At 45.3% G+C, this 25,084-nt stretch overlaps 5 protein-coding genes across 5 annotated transcripts; 3 read left to right on the plus strand and 2 right to left on the minus strand.

Annotated features, from left to right (window-relative positions):
• Positions 1 to 639: 639 nt before the first annotated feature.
• On the minus strand, positions 640 to 2,989 carry SERLADRAFT_466690 (uncharacterized protein; the record flags this gene model as incomplete). The annotated part of the gene is made up of 11 exons (XM_007317957.1): positions 640 to 1,256; positions 1,314 to 1,542; positions 1,598 to 1,732; positions 1,809 to 1,889; positions 1,949 to 2,066; positions 2,126 to 2,222; positions 2,290 to 2,364; positions 2,423 to 2,474; positions 2,539 to 2,634; positions 2,682 to 2,731; positions 2,788 to 2,989. 9 exons carry the CDS (start codon positions 2,609 to 2,611, stop codon positions 1,106 to 1,108), a joined length of 1,011 nt encoding a protein of 336 aa, XP_007318019.1.
• Positions 2,990 to 3,100: 111 nt separating this feature from the next.
• SERLADRAFT_355881 (uncharacterized protein) lies at positions 3,101 to 6,522 on the plus strand (the record flags this gene model as incomplete). The annotated part of the gene is made up of 17 exons (XM_007317958.1): positions 3,101 to 3,196; positions 3,255 to 3,280; positions 3,345 to 3,512; positions 3,567 to 3,775; positions 3,822 to 3,974; positions 4,023 to 4,137; positions 4,188 to 4,279; positions 4,331 to 4,516; positions 4,565 to 4,782; positions 4,834 to 5,007; positions 5,064 to 5,244; positions 5,296 to 5,419; positions 5,472 to 5,537; positions 5,584 to 5,691; positions 5,754 to 5,950; positions 6,012 to 6,076; positions 6,229 to 6,522. 17 exons carry the CDS (start codon positions 3,123 to 3,125, stop codon positions 6,440 to 6,442), a joined length of 2,370 nt encoding a protein of 789 aa, XP_007318020.1.
• Positions 6,523 to 6,728: 206 nt separating this feature from the next.
• SERLADRAFT_466695 (uncharacterized protein) lies at positions 6,729 to 7,386 on the plus strand (the record flags this gene model as incomplete). Its single annotated transcript, XM_007317959.1, has 4 exons — positions 6,729 to 6,942; positions 7,009 to 7,070; positions 7,140 to 7,161; positions 7,230 to 7,386. 2 exons carry the CDS (start codon positions 6,732 to 6,734, stop codon positions 7,035 to 7,037), a joined length of 240 nt encoding a protein of 79 aa, XP_007318021.1.
• Positions 7,387 to 11,580: 4,194 nt separating this feature from the next.
• Positions 11,581 to 13,760, plus strand: SERLADRAFT_437609 (uncharacterized protein; the record flags this gene model as incomplete). Its single annotated transcript, XM_007317960.1, has 2 exons — positions 11,581 to 12,525; positions 12,588 to 13,760. The coding sequence occupies 2 exons, from the start codon at positions 11,581 to 11,583 to the stop codon at positions 13,758 to 13,760; spliced, it is 2,118 nt and encodes a 705-aa protein (XP_007318022.1).
• An 8,321-nt stretch (positions 13,761 to 22,081) lies between these two features.
• On the minus strand, positions 22,082 to 22,583 carry SERLADRAFT_388559 (uncharacterized protein; the record flags this gene model as incomplete). Its single annotated transcript, XM_007317961.1, has 1 exon — positions 22,082 to 22,583. One exon carries the CDS (start codon positions 22,543 to 22,545, stop codon positions 22,228 to 22,230), a length of 318 nt encoding a protein of 105 aa, XP_007318023.1.
• Between the last annotated feature and the right edge of the window lie 2,501 nt (positions 22,584 to 25,084).

The raw sequence follows: 25,084 nt of genomic DNA on the forward strand, positions 1-25,084 counted from the left end.
AAAATCTACAAAGGGGAGGCTTTAACGATATCAAACCTGCCTTTTGTCTCAACGATAAGTCACGGCAGCTCCTTTCACCTCAATCCAGGTTTTCAAAGCCTTTTCGTGTCACTCGCCCTTTGCTCATACATTTCTAATATGGCCTGGTGGATCACCGTTGCCGACGTCAGCTTGTTGGGTCTCACTGCAGCTCGATGTCATACTACTAGTACACATAAAACACCAGGCGGTTTTTCAAGCTCCAAATTCGCTGTGGATCAGTTGTTCATCCTTTTACCACGATGAGCTTCCGGCGTACATCCCGGAGTCAAATTGCCTAAAAATCATTCGCTGGAACAACGAGCCATAAGGTTCTCATGTTTTGCGATATCCTTCAAAGTTTGTACGTATTTCCCTCATTGACGGCATTATTCACATTCTTCTAGCCTTGTATTCGGTTTCTCTAATGCCACTGTCCTTGTAAGTACAGGGGCCAATTTATTCTAGCTAAAGTGCTATTTACCAGCATTCTTTTCCGCACAGGACTGATTGGAAATTGTTTATCTTTGATGAAGCTACCTTCAAGGCTCAGACATTGTCTCCAATGCTGCTAGAAGCCTGTCAGGTATATTACGACCCGGTCACCCATGGCCATCACCTACATCACACGTAGGCCTTCCCCTATACGTCTATATTCCACATCATGATTGCTGTTATGGCGGGTCGCTTCCCAGCGCTGCGGCTGGGTGCTTACAATTTGACAGTAGTCAGGTTCACCATTTCTTCGCCTTACCTAGAACCCGTTCAAGTCTGCGCTTTTGTGGTCCGATCACCCAGCCTTAAACAGCTGCTCAATGGGTTCTCTTTGGGAACCCATCATTGAAGCTAGTGAAGCTACCCTCCAATTGGATGTGGTATAGTTGGGCAGTACACAGACCATATGCTGATACTGATCATTTACGACGTAAACTCGTTTACAGGAGCTTTAGCGGTCCTTGGTTTTTTTTGGGTCAACCGTGACTAGTTGACAGCAGTAATCACGGAGGGCATCATAGGCCAATGACAATACGAGATCGAGGCGGACAGAAGAACAATTTGGGCAATATCCCTACGTGCGTTACAAACCTTATTTTCGAATCCACTGGGAAATTACCGGGACTCTGCTTAACGCCAACGAGGCTGTTACAGAAAACATAATCAGGAACCCCTTATTTCCTCTTACAACCCGCAATAGATCGATGACGAATCCGATGAATAACTTCAAGGAGGAAATCCCCCTTTAGAAGAACGGTCGTCAAGAATTTTCGCCATAGTGTCCATGGCAATCAACTTACTTTGTGAGCATCGCCGTACGAGCATTCACCAGACCATATACGCCCTCTCGGAGCTCCTCCTTATCCAGCCTGAATACTGGTCCATCATCGGGTAAAAGAAGAGGAGATCCACTTGTGTTCATATCTGGATCTGTAGCCGCGTAAAAGAAAGCCCCTGCGATGCGATCAACAGGCGTCAAAGGGATTCCAGCGATTGCTAACCGCATGATGGTTGGGACGATAGCGGTATCTGTTTCCAGGCGGATCAATGCTGTACTGCATGTCGCAGTGTATATGGTGGTTACCTGCGAACCATGGATGTATGGCATTTGTACGGATGCCGTCGAGAGCCAAAATGGGATCAAGGGAACGCATAACGCCAAGGACTCCGTGTTTGGCTGCAGAGTACATTGTCCCACCTGGGATGGCTTGCCACGACGCTATTTTTTTTTATTTACGCGATGAGTGGCATCTCATCAATCATATAATCTGGAACCGTGAAAAACCAAGACGTACACATCGACGCCATGAAAATTATAGCCTTGAGAGAACCGGGTACACTACCAACCTTTAGATAATAAAGTGCCAAGTGTGCAGCTAGAGGGATGTATCGTCAATACTATTTGATGTAACCGTGACAGTGGTTGAGTGTTCACTGTATAAAGCGCCTAGCAAGTTCACCTCGAGGGTGGTAGTCTTTGGTTTAATGGGCTTGCCGTTTTTGAATTCCACTCTATTGAATATTCCCATCTCAGTGACACCCGCATTTGGGATCTTGGTAATAAATTGGTTGTTGTTCGCGTGCAATATTTATTAGGTTAGTGCGTGCTTACCACGACATCTACAGCCCCGTACGTGTTCATGGCTAACTCAAACAGAGATACTTGGTCGTCCCAATTGAGAACGTCGCAGCGCTGCGACACTGCCTCTCTATAAGGAGCAAAAAAATAATCTGTCAGTAATACTTCACAAGGTATATATCGTTTGTCGTACGTACCCTCCAGCTTTAATCGATTCCGCTACAGTCGCCCCTGCGCCATCGACGTCTAGGTCTCCAATTACGATTTTTGCCCTGTTCTAGACTGAGACCTGATGTGGTGTGCTTAGAATGCAGGACTTTCGAAACACACCCGTATTTCGCAAAAACCTGAGCTGTCCGCTTGCCGATGCCGTTTGCAGCTCCTGATGTAGTAATATAGTGATGAGTTAGTTCAAGTTGGTGAACATCAATATGCATGTGTTTCACCTGTTATGACAACGACTTTTCCTTTAATACGCTCAGCGTACGTGAAGAGTTCCTCGTCGGAGATCGTTGACATGGTATATCGTGACGAGCCCTGGCCTGGGGTCGTCAGTCATGATCAAAACAGCTTCATATACCAATAATACTTCAGGCTATACCTTTTCGTTCTAATCTGACCTGTTCCAAAAGTAGAGACCTTGTACAGTAATGATCGGATTTTAGATATTGGAGTGTGGTATCCTATCCTCATACCTGGTATATTTGCCAGGCGGCGGCGGCGGCGTTACCTGCAATACAAGGAAGATGGAAGGATGTTAATGTTGCGGGCGTTAAACACGTATACCTGAACTTCTTGACCAGTTTCGCAGGTGTTTATTCATATCATGTCCGGGTCACCGGCAATGCGTTACTCCGAGGGTCATGTTCTATGAGACTTCTGATATCCGAGCCTCCCTGAATTTTCTGTGTCGTCGATCATAAATAGGCACTCCGTTTTGGGACATGAAGTTGTCAGGCACGTGATCACGGGTTCTTTCCACGCTGGAAGGCATACGCCAGTCGTGCTACCGAACTTGAAGGAAATCTTCATGGCTCAAAGGCAGCCTTTGAACTTACCAACGAATGGCGGGCATTTTGACGACGACGAGCTAGAACAGATACGGTATGTCCCTGCGATCCATGTCGACAAATGTTGGCTAAGAATTTGAATTTTTGCTTAGCCGCTATGAGGATTTTACGACTATAGGTAACGACTTGAAGCGCATACATCTCGGTAGAATATGCTCGTTGCTGAAAATAGTAAATTTTAGATTGGATCCAAGACTCTATTCTCGAAAGAAATAGGCGGCTACGAAACTCGAAGGGTTCTCGTGTGCTTTATCGTGGGCCTCTTGGAGAGAGAACTACGGCGTGGCTGAGGGCGCAGTTCAACAAGATCGTGGACGCTGGCCATGCGTGGCTTGTGATTAGTCTTGTTGGTATGGATTATTATCATCTCGTCATTAAGCGCATACACTGACAAGCTGGCGTAGGTGTTGGCATCGGCGTGAATGCTGCCCTGATATCCATCATCACTGAGTGGTTGTCGGACATAAAAATGGGATACTGTTCGGATGGGTGGTGGCTGAACCAACAGTTCTGTTGCTGGGAGATTGAAAGCAACGAAATGGATGTATGTCCGTCGTGGCATCCATGGAGCACCGTTACTCCTGCGCGATGGTTGATATATGTTGTGTTCGCTGTACGTCCTTGATTTCTCGTCAAAGACAAGTGCCAATGTGCTGTAGGCTCTATTTTCTTTTATTGCGGCGCATCTCGTTCGATCTATGGCAAAATATGCCGCCAGCTCTGGCATCTCAGAGATCAAATGTATTCTCGCAGGATTCGTCATGCAGGGCTTTCTAGGCTTCGCAACGTTTTTTATCAAGAGTATCACTTTGGTGTGCCTTCTCATTGCATCATCAGTATTCATAACTGAGCATGTCTAGCCCTTAGTCATAGCTTCTGGTCTGTCAGTCGGTAAAGAGGGCCCATCAGTACACGTCGCTTGTTGTATTGGGTCTCTCGTTGCTGGCTTGTTCAAGAAATTCAGGCAAAGTCAAGGTACTGTAAATCATTGGACCCACAGCTCGCATTGCCTCATATGTATCCAGGTAAAATGAGGGAAATCATAACAGCTGCAAGTGCAGCAGGAGTTGCAGTTGCTTTCGGTTCGCCCATCGGAGGTGTTTTGTTTTCCATCGAGGTAGCATATATTCGCAATACGTTGAGTGGGAAGGAGCTCACAATCATGTAGGAAATGAGTTCTGCATTCAGCATCAGAACAATGTGGAGAAGCTTTTTCTGTGCTTTAGTGGCTACTTTCACCTTGCAGGCGATGAACCCATTCAGGACGGGAAAGCTGGTGCTGTTCCAGGTAACTTACGATCGCGATTGGCACTTCTTCGAGATTATATTTTTCATCATCCTGGGGATATTTGGGGTAAATTCACTCCTATATGCTTAACTTTTTGTTCACACGTGGCAGTAGGGTTTATATGGAGCCTTTGTCGTGAAGTTCAACTTACAAGTCGCCGCGTTTCGTAAAAAGCACCTCGCCAATCATGGCGTAGCTGAAGCCGTCATACTCGCGACCTTGACCGCAATGGTAGGATACTTCAATAGGTTTCTCCGCATCGACATGACGGAAAGCATGTCGATACTTTTCCGTGAATGCGATGGTGGTGGAGACTACGACAACTTGTGCCAGTAAGCAAACAGAATCTTCGTTCTCTATTGAAGCTGATGACGATACTCAAGAACGTCAGTGCAATGGCCAATGGCGAATTCACTTTTACTGGCTACATTTATTCGCATAGGACTCGTAGTCATATCTTACGGATGCAAGGTTCCAGCTGGTATTTTCGTCCCTTCGATGGCCATCGGTGCTACGTTCGGTCGTATGGTAGGCATCATGGTGAAAGCTGTTTATAGGTATGTTTGATTTTATTGATTTATGGGAGAAAGGCGTGAAATGATTTCTTCAAAAGAGCTTACTCGCATTCTGGCATTTTTGCTGTCTGTGATCCAGATGTGCCGTGCATTACTCCAGGAACATATGCCTTTCTTGGGGCTGCTGCTGCCTTGAGCGGGGTCATGAGGATTACGGTAACAGTTGTCGTGATCATGTTTGAACTTACCGGAGCCTTGACATACATCCTGCCCACCATGGTATTTCTGTGAGATATATATATCTGAATACTTCTGACTTCTGTTTCCCAGATCGTCCTTCTTGTCACAAAGGCGGTGGGCGATTTCCTTGGGACCCGTGGCATTGCAGATGAGATGATACGCTTCAACGGATATCCATTTTTGGAACACGATGATCATGACTATAATGAACCCGGTGAGCGTCTGATCAGGCTGCTATCTTATTAGTGAGACTCATTTCGTTATAGTATCCAAGGTCATGAAGTCAGACTTGCATACGTTATTTGTGTCTGGAATGTGTGTCCGTGACGTAGGTAAGTACTTTGATAGATGGATTCAAGCATTAGCTGATCTGCTCAGAGGAGAAACTGGCTTCGAGTACTGTGAAAGGCTTCCCTATTATCAATTCGGATTCATCTCGGCTCCTCGTAGGTTATATCGGGAGGACGGAACTCCGCTACGTGTTGGGTAGGTGCTCCACACCTCGTTCAGGTTCCATCGGTCATTCATACGTCTGCCCTTATCCATAGATAAGGCTCACAAAATGGGCGACATACGACCAAACACTCCCTGCTTATTTATTCGTGAAGCTTCTGACCAGGAAGATCTTGGTTTATCGGGCATCACGTCTGGACCTGCGCTGGGCGTCGAGGAAGAAATTGCTACGGAGCTTATTGGAACGACAGCATCAAACGACATTCTTAAGCTTTGGCCTTGGGTAAATCAGGTATGATAGGTCGCGGGCTTCCGTTAAATGTAGCATTTGCTGATGATTTCATAATTTCAAGACACCGTTTACGGTGGCATCACATCTACCTTTGGAGATCGTGATGCAACTCTTTAAAAGGATGGGGTACGTCTCAGTTTATTTGGGTTCGCTTTACGTCATGTCTCGTTTTGGCATGCAACATATCATTTCCAAGTGTTTGACCCATGGAGAGACACAGAGACATAGTTGCCACTGTACTCCATTGGACATGACACATGAACTAATAAACTTTATAGGCCACGTGTTATCCTTGTTGAAGATCATGGTGTATTAGCAGGCCTTGTGACTGTTAAGGACGTATTACGGTTCACAGCGACAGGGAACGATGACGGTGGAGCGACTTGGGACGATCCAGAGGGGCTAGATGGCTTACTAGAAGATGTCTGGATAGGGCTCACAGATGTCGCGGATTCGACATGGACATGGTGTAGAAGATTAATCCGTCGATGATATACTACTATCTTCACTCTGTATTCTGAAGTGCATCCTCTCTTGCTTTGTTCGCCGTCTTGGCATGCTAAGCACATATTGTATGGTCTTGTAGTGAATGGAACCAGTGAGTGTATTCACACCGAAGCGCATGAGTTGAAACTCCGATCCACTTTAGGGTTTATATAAGGATAGTTCAAGGGGCTACGTCATTGGGGAGGTTTGGGTTGGCATGACTCGAGGCGCGGACGCCATCTCAGATCCGAAGAAATCCACAAAATGCAATATAAAGAAAGGCGGCAGACACGGAATGACATCTATTTCCCAATCATCTCCAGTTCTTCCAACCACAATGGCCTATGCATCAGACGCTGAAAAACTTCGCTACTCCCAAGAGCTCGCTGCTTACACTCTCAGGCAGCTGGAACAATGGCAAATCCATCAGGCACTAGAGCAGAAAAAGTCAGAGTCTGGGAGAGAGAAATCTCCACGCAAAGGTGAACGGCGACGAAGCCATTCTCGTAAGAAAAATATATGTTATGAATGATAATCTGATCTTTTTGCTTATTTGCCGCCTCGTTCATCAGCCAAATCAGCAGCGTCGGATTCACATTAAGAACTTTTTTATCGTAACGATTTTCCACTGCATGTGCGTATGTCCACTCTAGTTGACTGTTATCGTTATTCAACCTTGTCATCGCTGCTATGTATAAGTCAGCCTCAAGTATCCAGCACACCACGTATGTGTACATTAGCAAACACTGTATGATCACGCTGCTTTCTCACACTGTTCCTACCCCATTATTAGCATATCTTAATACTCCAACGCCTTCATATATCAATAGCCATCACAATTCTTTTGGCGTACAATGTCAATCAACATTTGCTGCCACTGACTCGGACTTGTCTCTGTTTTTGGGTGATTATAGCTGGTATCTCTTTAGCTTATATATTCACATTCAACATCACGCTGATCACGCCCAGGGAAGGCTATTGATAGGAGGAATGACTGTCTTCCTCCTAAATGGTATGCCTAGGGGAGACTAAGGGAAGGCAGTATCCACCCACTTCAGGAGCCAGGATCTCGCATCAGTTGGGTATTACATGCTGGCCTCTAATTTCTACGGCGCACGTGCATAAGGACGTCACGACTATATATTGATGGTCGACTTTCATATCAGACTGTAACTTGGTCGGCTATTGGAGACTACGTCACGACGTCACTCCATGAAGCACTAGGCAAATTGATCGATACCTCTGTATCCCTCAACTTTGCCCAGCAAGGTTTAAGTTTCGAAAAGTGCTCTGGGCCCATGACATCATCCTGGCTATTTTCTTGAAAAGCACTATTTCTCAAGTCTCGAAGAGTCTGTAGACTTGGTACATGCATGCGTGACGCGCACATTAATATTGTTGTATCAGCGTTGCTGCTGTAAGGCACGGACTGACAGAATATTATGGGTGTATCAAGGTACTCCACTTCCAGGAGGTGATAACACTAATAATAGCAGTGCTCCCCTTAAATTACTTCTACCGCGCAATTGTACACTGGGTTTTGCGATTTACAGCACATACCACGAGGTAGCACATAGTAAAGATGAACTATATAGTATATCGCGGCGTAGATTTTTATCTATTGGTACATTAGCAGCACGCCTGATCTTAGATCTCAGGAGTGTCCACTATTCCTCCATAGCATCAGAATCCACCGTCAATTGCCCTTGAGGTTCTTTCCACAGCTCGCTCCACTTTGGATACACTCGTTTATAGAGAGACATACACACAGTATCCATTTGGTTAATGGGGCCATCAAAATAGGCTTTGAAATACCCATGAGTGCCCAAGGATTCGCGAATGTGTCCTGTGCGTCCATGTTTAGTATGCAACTGTATTGGTTTGAAATACTGAATGTCATCTGAAAAACAGCCACACATCAGACCCTGATGACGAAATCAAACATGTGTTACTCATACCAGAGTTAAAGAACATGTAGCGAATGGTCGCAGTCTTCTTGTGGACCTTGAAAGGGTGTCCTGACAGTATAATACGCTTCGCAATGACGCGTGTCGTATCAGGATTCAGGAAAGTTCCCGTCGCTACAAGATGTGGTGCTATTGATGCATTTGAGAACAGTTAGCTAGTGACCTTATCTGATTGTATGACTTCACACACCCTGTGGATCCGAAGTTTCCCTGAGCAGGACACATGGTTGCTTGCCGAAAATGACAGGTCCATACACGGTAGCAACATTGGTCACACCGTGACGAAGGAAGCGTTCGAACTTGTGAACATTATTCGCTCCTTTACCTCCACCCCGCGTGTGCTGACTGTAGACAGGGTTTACCCGTAATCGACGAGGCCCCACACACAGAACCAATGGATCCTGAAAGGCCAAATCTGAATTTAAGCTGGGTTGGAATGAGACGGTAATCGTACCTTGGACTTGACAGTTTCGTCGTACTCCGTATTGCGCTGTATAGTGAAATTGAGGACAGACTTTTTATGTTCGTGCTGGAGCAAGGCAAATATCACAAATGAAGCTTTGTTGCCGAGTCTCATGACTTCCTGTGGGGCACGGATATACACGGTCACTCGGACTCCAGGCTGAAAATGGCCAGGTCAGTGGTCCTAACAGTTGAGCTAAATTTTACACATATACTTACATCGACACACCCCAGCTCTTGCTCTGCTCGCCTACGAACACCTCGTTCTGTTCGCTTGTAATCTTCAAACTGGAAGACGCGAGCATAGTCACGAGGAAGATTCTCATACGCATCCCAAGGGCTAGTACGGAATGACCTCATGCCCCGATACCGCTGGAATCGGGTCTGAGCTGGCACGTCTTGAGGAGTGTCGATTTCGTCGGGGAATGTCAGATCATCCTGCTCTTCGCGACCGCGATTCCGCCAACTCTGGAACCTGTCAAAGAAAACCTCAGCGATCAACGTCCAAAAGGCAATTGATTACCGCTTACTGCTTTTCTTCTTCCTCCACGTCAAGATCTTGAAAAGTAACGCTCTTACGGGCTTCTGATTCCATCTCGTCATCGTGTAAGTCCACCATCTCTTCGTCTTCTTCTGTGGCCACATTCTTATCTTCCCCGTCATCCTCCTCTTCGCCTCCTTCATCCTCGCTTTCATCGACGATCCACGAGGCTTGATACTCGCTCATTCCTTTCGGTATACGCCTCACTACCTTCGGCGTAGTTCCTTTTATGGCTGCTGGTAGCCCGTCATCACCATAAGTTATGTGTCCAGGTCCCTGCATTTCCTCCTCCGTAGGCCATGTTTGCTCATTGGCCATGTCATCAGGATCGTTAGCAGAGACCAACGAATCGGCGGATGAAGAGTCAGGTTCGGCAAGTAGAGACGGTAACTCCATACCTATACCACCCTTGGATTGATTGGGTAGTGGGGCAGACACGATCTAATGCAACAATGTTATATTGGGATCAACTCCACCATGCATCAAGAAAGTATCCCTTACCTTCGATATTTGGAAATCCCCGAAATCAGGTATATGCACCAATCGATTCGCAGATAAGCTCGATCCCCTCACTACACCTGTAACAAGCAGATTTCCATCTCTCCAATCAACGTTTTCTCCTAAGATCCAAGATCGACCTTCTCTCCATCTCACTTCTCCAGGTCTACCCTCGGACAATGCTCGCAAGGCATTTAACCTGTCTGAGCTGGCGTGAAGATCGAATATCCTATTTTGGCTAGGCACGAAATACTGGATGAATGATAGGAGGGACTTTTGAATACCTGTTCGAGATTTTACGTCTAGAGAAGGGTTAGATGCCATTACGGTCACGACATCTGGAAGGCCTTGCGCTTGTAGCGTTCGCAAAAGGACATCGCCCCAATTGTCTACCTCTACAGTAGAAGAGAGAGCCAAAACGACATAATCGGCGGCTTTGCATGCATCCAAAGCAGCGTACATGTTTCCATAGGGGATGTTCGTGAATTGTAATGATGTCTTAAAGCGTTCTGCTCTATGAACGGCGAATAAAAAAAAAAGCGTTCAGCGAAATGCGAAGAATGTGTGATGCATAAAATTACTTCATTTTCCACAGTCCACTTGCGGGACAATCGTCAGCAGGGACTCCTAAGGATTCTGCCAGGGCTTGTACAGTGTTGCGGGCATCAACATCTGCTGTAAGAGGGATGACCGCGACAATTCGTGGTGCACCATCGATACCATTAAAGATTCGAGTCGCTGAGATGATGGCCTGGCGTTTTTTGGCTTGGGATTGTTTTGCATTGTTACGCCTGTTGAGACGGGCTTGGGCAGCTGTATTGGCTGTTGTGGTGATTTTTGGCGATTGCCGATTGACGCGGCCTGAAATGAGAGTAAGAAACGGTCAAGAGTAGAATCACCGAGATACTTACCTTTCGCGAGATCTTTTAGGGAAGATTTCGTAGCATGTTTTGATTTGAATGCTTTATTTTGCTAAAGAGAGGCTGTGGAATCATCTATCGTGAATTTGAGGGACGAAACTGACCTGTTTGAGTGTTGCGCGATGGTGATGAGTTTCGACCATCTTGATCTAAATTTCTTGTCCGATCGGATAGATTGAAGGTGCGTACTTAGTATATGCGCGCGTTTTTTCCTTTGGAGCTAATGATGGTCGATAAGTAGTGACACATGTAAGAAATATGGCCATATCATAGACGTACGGAAGCTTGTTCTATGGCCCCTGTAGTACGCTTCAATCTATAGTAGATAGTACACAGCACTTAGTATGTATTCAAAGAAGATGAAGGACAGTCGCGGTCAAGAATATTTATCGTGAGATGAATATACCTTAACAAGGAGACATAGTAGCCCATGCGTGAGAACATAATAAAACTACTTGCATTTTTAAGTAGTTGGCTGTGACGGACATGTTTTTGTGTTTTATTTCGCTCTCTGTGTGTTTTTTTCTTTGCAATAGATGTTCTCTACGTGTATGCCATATCAAGCCCACCGCGAGGGTAGAAATATTTTGATCAACGCACCGCGAACTTGCTTTGCATGCTTGGCCCCTGCGTGAGAGTGTTTAACGTTCAGCGCTTGCGTTATTGTACTACTACCTCCTTCCTACTCCTTCCCACCCCCCACTTTGCTTCAACAACTGAATCGCACCATACTCGATGGATTCGAACAAAACCTCAATGCCTGATGCTACGCATACACAAGATACTGGCTCTGGCTCTGGCGCGAGGCCTGGGTTCTTTCACGGGGCTCAAAATACAGACGCTAGGGGAGGCAACTTTGTCGACGTCGGTAGCCACTTTAGTGGAACCATGACTATCACAAATAGCTATCAGGTCGCTACCACCCCTAGCCAACGAAATGATGATCCGAGGAGCTTGCCCCGGTTCATCGATCCCCACATCGATCTCTTATCTCCTCACTTTACTGGGCATGTAAAAGACCTGGAGCAACTGCAAAAGTTGTTTGATACAAGCCAGGGTGACCGACCTACCCAATGCGCGATCTACGGAATGCCTGGTCTTGGAAAGACTCAGCTGGCCTTGCAGTACGCCAAAACGGAATATGACAATAAACGATTCTCGCACGTGTTTTGGATTTCTAGTACTACCGTAGAGAAGCTTCAAGAAGGCTTTGCTAGGGTCTTATATTTCACTGGGAAATCGGATTTGCATCAGGATCAAGAGGCAAAGCTGATGTTCGTCCGTGACTGGTTTGAGAAATCCGGTCCTTTATCTTGGCTCATCGTGCTCGACAATGTTTCCAGAGACACAGTTAGATTTCTCCGAACATATCTGCCTCACTCAAATGCACAGGGAAGGATTTTATACACCACCCGAACTCAGCATGTCGCAGACCTGGTGGCCCTTGCTGCAGGACAGCCGGATAACGTTGTCCATCTCGACGTGCTGGATGTAAAGGATGCAGCAACATTGTTCCTTGCAAATGCTCGCTTATCTTCCAATGATTCATCCTCCGCTGCTGCGGACGTAGTAGAGCAGATGGTGAACTGCGTCGGACGGCTGCCGTTGGCCATAGTGCAGGCTGCGTCTTTCAAGAGACAGTCGACGTACAGCATAGAGGAAATGTTGGTTTTATATAAAGATTCCACCCAAAAATCACAGGTAAGTATTGTTTTATACAGGGATACTCATTATCTGTGCTGATTATATGCTTGCATGTGAAGATGATCCAGTGGGACAATGATCTCGACGATTACGAGGCAAAGTCTGTTGCTGCTGTGCTTGGCAGTCTTCTGGAGCACGCATTTCAAGATACTGACACTAGGAATTTTCTTAAATTGCTTTCGTTCTTTGACCCAGAAAGCATTGCTTTAAATGTCATCATCGAGACTGCGAAGAACATTACTGAAACCAAGCATCAGATATCTGCAGAGGTAATGGATGCACATCCCCAGCCTAAGGGTGGAATTGTGCGAACTATCATGCACAAGCTGCATATAAAAACGGCAAAAGCATGCCTGTGTCTGTCTTGTACTAGCAACAATACCTTCGAAGAGACAGAGATGGTCTTGATCAAGAGCACTCTGATAGAACATCTCTCTGCTATGATATGTTCTATTGGTCTGCCTCGAGTCATTCGACAGCTACAAGAACTGTCATTGGTTTACTGTACTGGCAGTGTGGATGCCACTGTGTTACACATGCATGATTTAACCAGCTTTCTTGTTCGAGAGATGACAAGAGTGGATGGTTTATGGGAGGACTTCTTCGACTGCACTGTCAATTTCATAGGGGTTGCTATAGACAATATCTCTGATTCTCGTTCCCCCAAATGTTGGCCACAGTGTGCTCTAATTGCTTCACACGTACAATCATTAGCAAACATAGAAAATATACAGGGAGCAAACCAGAAGCTTCTTGGTGGGAGATTTGTTTTGGCAGAATACATGTGTAGCCAAGGAAGATATAAGGACGCAGAGACACTATACATGGAATTTCTGAAAATCAAGCAGGAAACACTTGGTTCTGAGCACCCACACACACTGGCGACAATGAACAACCTGGCAACAGTGTATGATTCACAGGGAAAGTACATAGAGGCTGAGGCATTGTATGGGAGAGCTGTGGCAGGCCAGGAGAAACAGCTTGGTGCTGAGCATCCAAGCACATTGGGAACTATGAACAATCTGGCATCAGTGTATTCATCACAGGGAAAGTACACAGAAGCTGAGGCATTGCATGGGAGAGCTGTGGCAGGCCAGGAGAAACAGCTTGGTTCTGAGCACCCAGACACACTGGGAACCTTGAACAACCTGGCATCAGTGTATGATTCACAGGGAAAGTACACAGAAGCTGAGGCATTGTATGGGAAAGCCTTGACAGGCCAGGAGAAATAGTGCAAAGCACTTGATTGGATTAGATAAGTACTTACTGATAAGACAACTTGGTACTACTCAGTTTCTAGTAATAAGGTCCAAGTTTGTGATTAGATAAGGCAGTCAAATCACAAACTCTTTACATACCATCAAAGATAACCAAGGTTAAATTCAGTTTTGTGTGAATTAAGTAAGTGTTGACAAAACCGGATAAACCCGGTCTCTGCCGAAGCAGCCATTGTTCTCCATGGAGCATAGCCACCACTCCATGGAGTAACCATTGTTCTCCTAGGAGTCATTATACTGTAGCGAGTAGCACCTCCGACTATAAGTAGTAGGGGGTTTAGTATAGAAATACCTCAATTGTTTCTATAGCCTCTTGGGCAGCGGCTGAGTTTCAAATAGGTTTATTAGGTTATGAGCCCTGGTGCGCAAAAGCAACACAGGAAATAATTCTTATTTGAAACGGCAACCTCGGAACCATGACCACAGCACGCGATACATCCGCATGTCCAGTTCTCACTGGACTCAACAATTTTCAGATATGGAAACTCCGGATCATCTCAAAGCTACGTCGGGAAAAAGTTCTCTGGGTTGTTACTGGAGAGGAGCTTAAGCCCTCACCAGGAAAACCTACCTCCTCGGAGGATCCTGAGATCACCTGGATACTTAAGGATGAGAAGGCACATGGAATCATCCAGGACCACATCTCTGATGCCCTCCTAATGAGGACTGGAGACCTCACCAGCTCCAAGGAGTTATTTGATAAACTTGTCTCACTCCATCAAACGTCCAACATTGCCTTGGCCTTCTATTCATTCCAGCAACTCACCAAATTGTCCTGGGATGGGACATCACCTATCCAGGACCACATTACGAAAATCCGGACAATTGATTCACACCTCTCTGGAATGAAACTAGGAGTTGATACCAAACTCATGGCTTTCGCTCTTCTCCAATCTCTCCCATGCACTCCTGAATGGCAAATATTTCAGTCATCAGTAATCAACACGATTGAAGAAAATAAACTCACCTTTGATGCAGTTGAGATCCGGATCACTGCAGAAGTTGCATGACAGTCAGGGAAGGCCCCTGGAGGTTCCAAATCAGCACTCAAATCCGAGGAGAAATGGTGTAACTTCCACAAAGCCAAATCACACAACACCTCAGAGTGTTGAACACTTCAGTCAGCTGAAAAAGGTCAAAGGAAGAAGGGAAAGAAAAGACACAAGGATAAAGGAAAAGAGAAGGAAAAGGCAAATACAGCGGAGCAATCATCTGGATCTGACTCCGAGGAGGAACAAAGTCATATTGCATTGGAACATGTACATATTTCCAAGCCCCTTGCTAAACACATTCAAGCTTACCTTGTGTCAGAACCCAATAAGACCAAAACAACAATTATTATTGACTCCGGAGCAACATCCCACATGGTCCCTCACCACTCCTGGTTTGAGCCAGGAACATACCATGTTCTGCATCCTCCGAGGACAATCAGTTTTGGGGATGAATCCTCTGTAAATGCCATTGGCATTGGAACAGTAATCCTACAAGCAACTGTTGGCAATAAGGACTACAATATTGCACTGTCAAATGTCTTACTTGTGCCAAACTTCACGTTAGCACTCGTCTCTGTCCACAAATTGTCCAAAACGGGGTTATCAACACTTTTTCCAGCAGGGTCAAATGCTTGTGAAGTTCGGAAAAAGGAGGAACTTATCCTCACTGCGTTACACAAGCGAGGACTTTATCACATCCAAGCAAAACCCGGAATCAACCCGGAGTCAGCTTTTGCAGCAGTAGATGTAAATTTATTGCACAGGAGAATGGGACACATTGGAATGGACCGCTTGCAATGAATGGTTACAAAAAGACAGCTCCAGGACATAGACACCCTTACCGGAACCCCGGAGTTTTGTGAACCTTGTGCTTTAGGAAAGATGAAGAAATTATCTTTCAAGTCCACTGGAGGAAACCGAGCCAAGCACCCCATACAAATTGTGCACACAGATGTTGGAGGACCAATCAAACCAACTTCTAGGGAGGGTTTTTGGTACTGGATTATCATTGTAGATGATTTCTCCAAATTTCCATGGATATATTTCCTAAAACATAAAAGTGAAGCACTGGAACAATACAAGCAATGGAAAGAAGATGTCCAAACATTCTTCCGGACTCATTTGGGAGAAGAAAACTTCACTCCACTATACACAGAATTCCTCCGGAGCGATGGGGGAGGAGAATATACTGCCAATGCATTCAAAAATCAACTCCGAGGAGATGGTGTCATCCAAGAAACTACAGCTGCAGATACTCCGGAACAAAATAGCATTGCAGAACGCATGAATCAGACATTGGCTACATTAGCAACCACTATGCTCCATGATTCCAAGCTCCCAAAGTCATTTTGGGTAGATGCCATGCAAACAGCTGCATATATCACAGCACGCAGCCCAGCATCAGGACTCCATGGAAAGACCCCATATGAAATACTGTTTAAAAGGAGAGTTGATCCAACTTTGTTTCGCCCTTTCGGATGCCAAGCATATGCCTTGATTCCAAAAGACAAAAGGCAAGGGAAGTTTTACTCCAAGGGGCGCAAAGCCATAATGATTGGCTACACACATGGAAAGCAAGCCTACAAACTCCTAGACACTGAAAAACGGACTGTGTTTTCCAGTCGGCATGTCATATTCAATGAATCCAGAAAGGTACAAAAGGATGACACTGCTCCCTGGAACACAGACACTAGCACAGATCAGTGGGAGGGACTCATTCCAGAGAATGCTCACTATCCAGACCAAAAAAAATTGGAGGAGGATGATCCTGACCCTCGGATCCGAGATCCAAATGAATTGCAAATGGAACCACATCTCCAAGGAGATGTTCCACAAGCAATAGGACCATATCAGCATGAAGATGTTCTGAGAGCAGTGGGGCAATACCTCCATGGAGACGTTCCAAGAGCAGTGGGAGCACCTGATCAGCTAAGGCACCCTCCACAACAGTCTTTACAACCGGGACCTGAATACTGGCCATCTTCAGAACGGAAAGCCAAAGTAGAGTTACAGTCAGTGGGAGGACAGCCCCTCAACATACAGCCAGCTGATGTGGAAAAAGTCCGAATACAGCTAGACAGCCTGTCCATTGGATCAGCTTCTGGAAGGCATACAACACCTCCAAGGAGTCATCCAACACCTCCAAGGAGTCATCCAACGCCTCTGAGGAGTGATTCAACACCTTCAGGAGTGAGTGGGGCAACAAATACACAAATGCATCTACTCCCTGGAGTACCTGCACAAGTTCCTAAAAGAGCAGTCATGCCAGCTGAAGTCCTAGGAGTACGCAGAAGCAGTTGCCAGACCCGTCCTGCAGACAAAAACCGAGATTATCAAAGGACTCTAGATGAGGAACAGTCTCGAAAAGAGCAGCATGACAACTCCATGGAGAAACCTAACACTCCTGAGGTTCATGAAGAAACATCTGATACAGAGGAGACATTCTTTGCTGGAATAGCAAGTACCGGTCCATCTAACACAGACCTTCCAAGGACACTAAAGGAAGCCTTATCATGTCCGGATGGAGAATTATGGAAGTCTGCCTTGGAGGAGAAGCTCCTAAGTCTCAATACTAATGCAGTATATGACACTGTTCCACTTCCGAAGGGAGTAAAACCCATCACATCAAAACCTGTGTTCCGGATCAAGTTTGATCAAAACGGAAACATTGAGAGATACAAACTCCGGATTGTTGCACGAGGTTTTACTCAAAGGGAGGGGATTGATTACCAGGAGGTTTTTGCTCCGGTTGCAAACTTAGAGTCAATCCAAATTATTCTAGCCCTGGCAGCAAAGTACGACCTAGAACTTGATCAAATGGACGTATCCACAGCTTATCTCAATGGAGAACTTGAAGAAGAACTGTACATGCTTCCTCCAGGGGGTGTTCCTATCCAACCTGGATACTGCTGAAGATTGAAAAAATCCATCTACGGGTTAAAACAAGCTGATCGTACATGGAACAAAACTTTTGATCGCAAGCTCCAGGAGCTCGGTTTCACAAGACTAAACAGAAACATGTCTCTATGTATTCCGGGACAACAAACAAATATGCTTTGTTGTTGTCTATGTAGATGACCTCCTCCTAGGAGCTTCATCCCAAAAATTCATGGATATCACAAAAGCCAAACTCGAATCCATATTCAAAATGCGGGACCTTGGAGAAGCAAAATACATCCTCAGAATAGAAATCCAACGTGATTATTCAAACAAAACAATATCCCTATTGCAACGCCAATACATTGACACAGTCCTGGAGCGTATTGGAATGAAGAAATGCAAACCAGTATGGACACCAATGGCCTTTGGATCAAAACTCCTTGCAAATGCTCCAGGGTATTAAGAACAAAGCTTGAAGGAAGTGTCTAGCCACTTGCTGAGAGCAATCAGGGACTGGAACTAGAGTCCAATGTGAGTAACTATATTATTAGAGAGTATGACAGGTATACAGTACCTAGAGTCCAATGTGAGTAACTAGAGAATAGGAAGCATTGGACTCTGCAGTAGTGTCCGAAGTTTTGTAAACAAAGGTAAACAAAGCAGCCATAAAGGCGAAATAATAGAGAACACAATCAATAGTGAATGATAGAAGAATAGATAGAGAAAGGAATGAAAATATATAGGTAGCACAAAGGTGCAGAATCACCAAAACTAACACAGGGGAAGATATTGTGCAACACTAGATGCATATTGAAGGGCGTCAAGTGTTATACCTCTCAATTGTAGGCTCCCTCATGTATGCCATGCTCGGAACCCGCCCAGACATTGCCTACGTTGTTGGAATACTAAGCAGGCATAGCTCAGCTCCAAGGAGCCATCACTGGGAAGCTGCAAAATGTGTCCTCCGATATCTGAAAGCAACCAGGGACATAAAACTACGATATGATGGCACAGATGTCTCCATGGACATGGATTTCTATGGATATTCAGATGCAGATTGGTCTGGAGACCCAGACACATCTCGATCAACATCAGGGTTTGTCTTTATCACCATCCGAGGAGCAATCTCCTGGACAAGCAAAAGACAAAGCATGGTAGCTTTATCCTCCACGGAGTCAGAGTACATTGGATTGAGCAATGCTGGACAACACCTTGCATGGCTTCGGACATTTTTTGAAGAAATTGGACATGCTCAAAATGGACCTACAACATTGCACTGTGACAATCAAGCAGCTATCATTCTTACACGAGATCCACAGTTCCGTGCTCGCACAAAACACATTCAATGGAAATATCATTTTATCCGAGATGACTTAGTATCAAAGGGAGAGGCAGTAGTCAGATACGTTCCTACAGGAGATATGGTTGCAGACATTCTCACTAAACCCCTCACTCATGAAAAACACTGGAAATTCTCTAAAGCTATGGGACTACGGTTGCACTTGAGTGGGAGTTGACAAAACCGGATAAACCTGGTCTCTGCCGAAGCAGCCATTGTTCTCCATGGAGCATAGCCACCACTCCATGGAGTAACCATTGTTCTCCTAGGAGCACAATTGTACTCCTAGGAGTCATTATACTGTAGCGAGTAGCACCTCCGACTATAAGTAGTGGGGGGTTTAGTATAGAAATACCTCAGTCGTTTCTATAGCCTCTTGGGCAGCGGCTGAGTTTCACATATGTTTATTAAGTGTGTGATCCCCAGAGTGAATCAATAAAGTAAGATATCTAAGTGAAAGGGCAGAATGCCTAAACTCAGACACTGCCTGGAAGGCTATTCCGCACTTTTTACATTGATATTTTATGCAAACCCCAAGCTTATGCAAACTTTTTTGAGACCGGTCAGATTAAAGAAACAACTATATTATTTACCTAAGTAAAAGGGGATGCCTGAACTGCAATAGATGTTAGTTTCAGGTAAACTCTATAGAATATAATGTAACATACCTCAGCTGCTGCCTAGAAGGCTATAGAAACAATTGAGGTATTCCTATACTAAGCCCCCTACTACTTATAGTCAGAGGTGCTACTTCAAGTTGCTAAGGTACAATAACTCCTAGGAGAATAATAGCTGCTTGGCAGCTTTAGCTGAGACCAGTGTCAGGCAACAAATACAAAGCTATATAACAAAGCCCAATGCCTGGTCAAGTTCTTGCTGGAAGGCGGTGAATCAGGGTATGAGAATGAAGAGTATCGGTATGAGCGCAAATCCAAACTAATATTGAACTAGAGAACAATACATCGAGTATATACCTCTTTATATAGTGAACGGCGATGGTCAGACCAAGAAAGGGAAGAACTGAGAAAGTGCTCTGACCAGCTAGCTAACCAATAAGAAAAAAGGAGAAGGTGGTCCGATCTATCGTATTTACTAATCGTATGAGAAAATGTATTGGTAAGGGATGTGCGATTGGCTGTATCAGTAAGCCCATGAGAAGGCGCTGACTCACAACCTTCTTCGCTTATCAATATTCCTCCGAAGTATTCCCAGACATAGCACTGGATCGTGGCTATGTCATCTGGATATCTTCTCGAGGGTCGACAACAAGTCTACCTCGTTGTAGGTACGATAGAACGTGAGTGTGAAGAGAGAATAAGAAGAAAAATGATAAAAGTAATAAGATACCTGCTGTAATCTCTAGTCCAAGGGCAAGAGGAGTGACGGGGATCGAGTCTGCTAACCACGACATGACGGGAATGCGATAAGAAAAATCGATTCCTCACGACTCCACTGGCCCTGTCTATATAGTCATATTATCAGGTAATATTGCCCAGTCTATGATGGAAGGTTATTACTATACTATGTGATTATAGACTCCCTTATGTATGCCATGCTTGAAACTCACCCAGACATTTTCTATGTTGTTGGAATGTTAGTAAAAACAGCTCAGCTCTGAGGAGCTACCACTGGGAAGCTGCCAAATGTGTTCTCTGATATCTGAAAGCAACCAGGGACATAGAACTACACTATGATGGCACAGATGTCTCCATGGACATGGATTTCTATGGATACTTAGATGCAGATTGATCTGGAGACCCAGACACATCCTGATCAACATCAGGTTTTGTTTTTATTCACCATCCAAGGAGCAATCTCCTGGACAAGCAAAAGACAAAGTATGGTAGCTTTATCCTCCACAGAATCAGAATACATTGGACTGAGCAATGATGGACAATACCTTGCATAGCTTCAGACATTTTTTGAAGAAATCAGTCAAACTCAAAATAGATTTACACTATTGCACTGTGACATTCAAGCAGCTATTATTCTTACATGAGATCTGTAGTTCCATGCTCGCACAAAACATATGCAGCAAAAATGTCATTTTATCCAAGATGACTTGGTATCAAAGGGAGAGGCAGTAATCAAATATGTGCCTACAGGAGATATGGTTGCTAACATCCTCACTAAACCCTTCATTCATGAAAAGCACTGGAAATTCTCTAAATCTATGAGACTATGGTTGCACTCAAGGAGGAGTGACAAAACCAGATAAACCTGGTTGTGAGGAATCGATTTTTCTTATCGCATTCCCGTCATGTCGTGGTTAGCAGACTCGATCCCCGTCACTCCTCTTGCCCTTGGACTAGAGATTACAGCAGGTATCTTATTACTTTTATCATTTTTCTTCTTATTCTCTCTTCACACTCACGTTCTATCGTACCTACAACGAGGTAGACTTGTTGTCGACCCTCGAGAAGATATCCAGATGACATAGCCACGATCCAGTGCTATGTCTGGGAATACTTCGGAGGAATATTGATAAGCGAAGAAGGTTGTGAGTCAGCGCCTTCTCATGGGCTTACTGATACAGCCAATCGCACATCCCTTACCAATACATTTTCTCATACGATTAGTAAATACGATAGATCGGACCACCTTCTCCTTTTTTCTTATTGGTTAGCTAGCTGGTCAGAGCACTTTCTCAGTTCTTCCCTTTCTTGGTCTGACCATCGCCGTTCACTATATAAAGAGGTATATACTCGATGTATTGTTCTCTAGTTCAATATTAGTTTGGATTTGCGCTCATACCGATACTCTTCATTCTCATACCCTGATTCACCGCCTTCCAGCAAGGACTTGACCAGGCATTGGGCTTTGTTATATAGCTTCGTATTTGTTGCCTGACAAAATATTGAACTCACCTCCTTCGAATCCTTTTCCAGAGCCCCTCTTTGGAAAACCATTTCCTTACACCCTGAAAAAGACTGTCATTGCCACTGCACCGGTCTAAACCTTCATCATCACCTTCTCCACACCTTTATCATCCCTATCCCTCTCCTCACTATCGTCATCGACCCCTCACCATCCACACCACTACACCTATTGTCGTTCAGTCGTCTCAAACTGGACACCTTCTCTACCATCACCGCTCTCGTCCAATTCTTTGCGTTCTTTGCCATCATCAGATACCTACAAACCGGACTCGTCAGCGACGTTGTATACTTCCATCGTGTCTACGTCCCAACAACTCTCAGAAGAGTGGGTATCAGACGCGGACCACAGACACCAGAGAGATTTCCTCACAGCCCTCAACAAACCGCTCCCGGTCCTCCCCGTCACTACCAAAGCCCGTACTCCAGACGCGGAAGGAACGGTCGAACAGATCACTGAGTTGTATCAAGACTCCTCTGCTTTGTCTTCTCCAATTGATCCGATCGAGGAAATCATCCTCGACATAAACGACGCACTTGCTCTCACCCAATCCATTTTTTACCATTCCGCCATCTGTAGGAGAAATTCTCGCAGTCTCGAGGAGATACTCCAACATCTCCGACAGAGCACGGAGAGAACTTTTAATCTTCATATCCCTGCGGCACGAACAAATTCCGTTGATCGACTACTTTGAGAGCCTAGTACACCCGAGTTACGAGAACACTCAGAGGGTTAAGCTTTTGAAGGGAGTAGCCAGCGTACAAGAACGAAACCTGCAACTTATTTCGCAGAGCCATATTCCAGACCTCCTTGACCTTTATCGAATACACCCTCTTTCTTTCCCGGACATACCTAGCCGCCTCCTCCCCTACGACTTCGAACATACTTTGCTTTGCGGCATTGTGTTAAGAAAAAGGCCTCACGAGGAACCCACCTACGATATCCCATCTTCATTTTTTACATCCGACTATTACGACATCTACTCCGCCTCTCCTGTCAGTTACCAACCTATCCAATACTTTTGTATCGGCAATCACCTTGACCACCTTTCTATTATCCAATACCTGACACGACTTCGCCGAACTCTCTACCTCCCCGAAATCCAAGATCTTGACGCATTCGGACCACGGTTTGGTCTTCAACACAACACCTCCATCATAATCTTCACGCCCTCTACCAAAGATCATATTCGACGAGTTGTTGCTGCGTTAGCACGATTCGATCAGCTCATTGCGACCGCTCAGAGGAAATCCCGTGACGGAGAAGACTACACAACCAAAATCGACGATATTTGACACGTTTCAGAATACGTCGACGAATATTACTGGATCTTAGAAATCCTCACCCCATTTGTTGTCAACCAACAATCTGATCACCCCGAACGTTTCATTATCACCGTTCTCCAAAGTGATTTCTGGGCCGTTATTAACCATAGCCCACGAACTTGTATCTATTCGCAGTACTCGTACACCTACCAAGGTCAAAGAGGAGAAACACCGCTCATCCCGTCGGTTGAACAGCTTTTTGCACCTTGCGCAGAAAGGATAGAACGAGAAACAGGAAGTTCGCTAACGGATATAGTTGGAGGAGAATCTAGCGACGAAACTGAGTCAGAAAGCGAAGAGTCTACTCAAAGTATAGAGTATTGGAGGCCCTGGGAAGCAGAAGGTGGAGATTTCCCTAGTAACTTTGAGTTTGACCCGGACTTTAATTAAAAGACTCGTTATCTAAGACTCGTTATCTAAAACCCGTTATCTAACCCGTTAAAAAACTGGAGCCCTATCGAGAACCCCATCCTCTAGTCACTCCTGACACACCTCCCCCACAATCTCTAGGAGCTGCTGCGGAAGCTCTAGAACCCGACGATCTGTATCAATCAGCAGGACCGGAAAACTTTCCTCCCCCACCTCCGACTCCAGAACCCGAAAACCAACCCGACGATTGGTTCGATCAGGAATCTTTAGATCTTGAGCCTGATTTAGCAGCAGCAATGACCGACGAAACAAATCAAGGTAGCAAGGCTGTCCTTGCCACTCCTCCGTTCAAATTCATCGGCAAAAAGGAAACATACGTTGACTGGAAGAACGCCTTAGCAAACTACTTTTTCGCCTATCCCAGAAGTTTCCAAACCAACTCCTCCAAAATCCTCTTCGCATTATCCCGAATCTCGTCCGATAAAGCCAATGACGCCTGTCACACATGGAAGGCGAATTTCAACAACAAAACTGCAGTGCTAGGAGACCTATTTGCACCACGGAATTGGGGAATTATCTCGGAATTCATCAAGGAATTAGATAACGAATTCCTCGATCCTCATCTCAAGTTGAAAGCAGAGATTGCCCTTCATGACTACGAACAGCGAGAAATGACGGTAGACGCATATTTTGGAGGACTCGAATACAAACTTATGGAAGCAGGGTTACCACCAGACGCAGATGAAAGTTATCCGTTCATTCACAGTATCCTTCGCCGCAACCTCTCTCAGTTCCTTCGCGATCATATCTCGCAGCAGGAAAACCTACCCACCACATACTCAGAATGGAAGGCAGCAGCGAGGAAATGGGAACAGCGAAACGAAGAACTTAATCTAGAAAGGAGGAGAGATAAACCCCCTCAACAGAGGCTGCCGTCTCAGTACCAACGATATCAACCGTATTATCAACAGAACCAAAACTACCCCCCCACCACAGCATCAACAGACAGTACCGCGAACAGAGACGTGAAGACCACAGTATATCCAACAACGACCGTATTATACTCCATCACAAAGACCACCGCCCCAGAATGCAGTCCATCCAAACACAGCAGGAACGTTTGGAGGATCTGGTGTACCTATGGAAATTGGGAGTTCCAACACGCAGTGACAATGTCGGCCCAACCCGAACATTACTTGTTACAATTGTGGCGAACAAGGCCACATTGCTAGAAATTGCCCACATGGAAAGATGGCAATACAATATATGGAAACGGAGGAAACCAAAGACACTCCCACTACATCGTCATTAAAAGAAATTGAAGCACCCCCGAAGGATTTTCAGAAAGGTCAGGAGTGAGCACGGACTCTCTGACCCGTAATGTTGTACTTAACCCTCGTATGATACCAACGACTGCAATGAAACAAGTTGATCAACATCTACGTCCTGTAACCGAAACCTACGCAAAGCCACATTCACCGGAATGGTTGCCCAGAC

This window comes from Serpula lacrymans, assembly GCF_000218685.1.
Source record: "Serpula lacrymans var. lacrymans S7.9 unplaced genomic scaffold SERLAscaffold_6, whole genome shotgun sequence".
Classification (NCBI taxonomy): Eukaryota; Fungi; Basidiomycota; class Agaricomycetes; order Boletales; family Serpulaceae; genus Serpula; species Serpula lacrymans.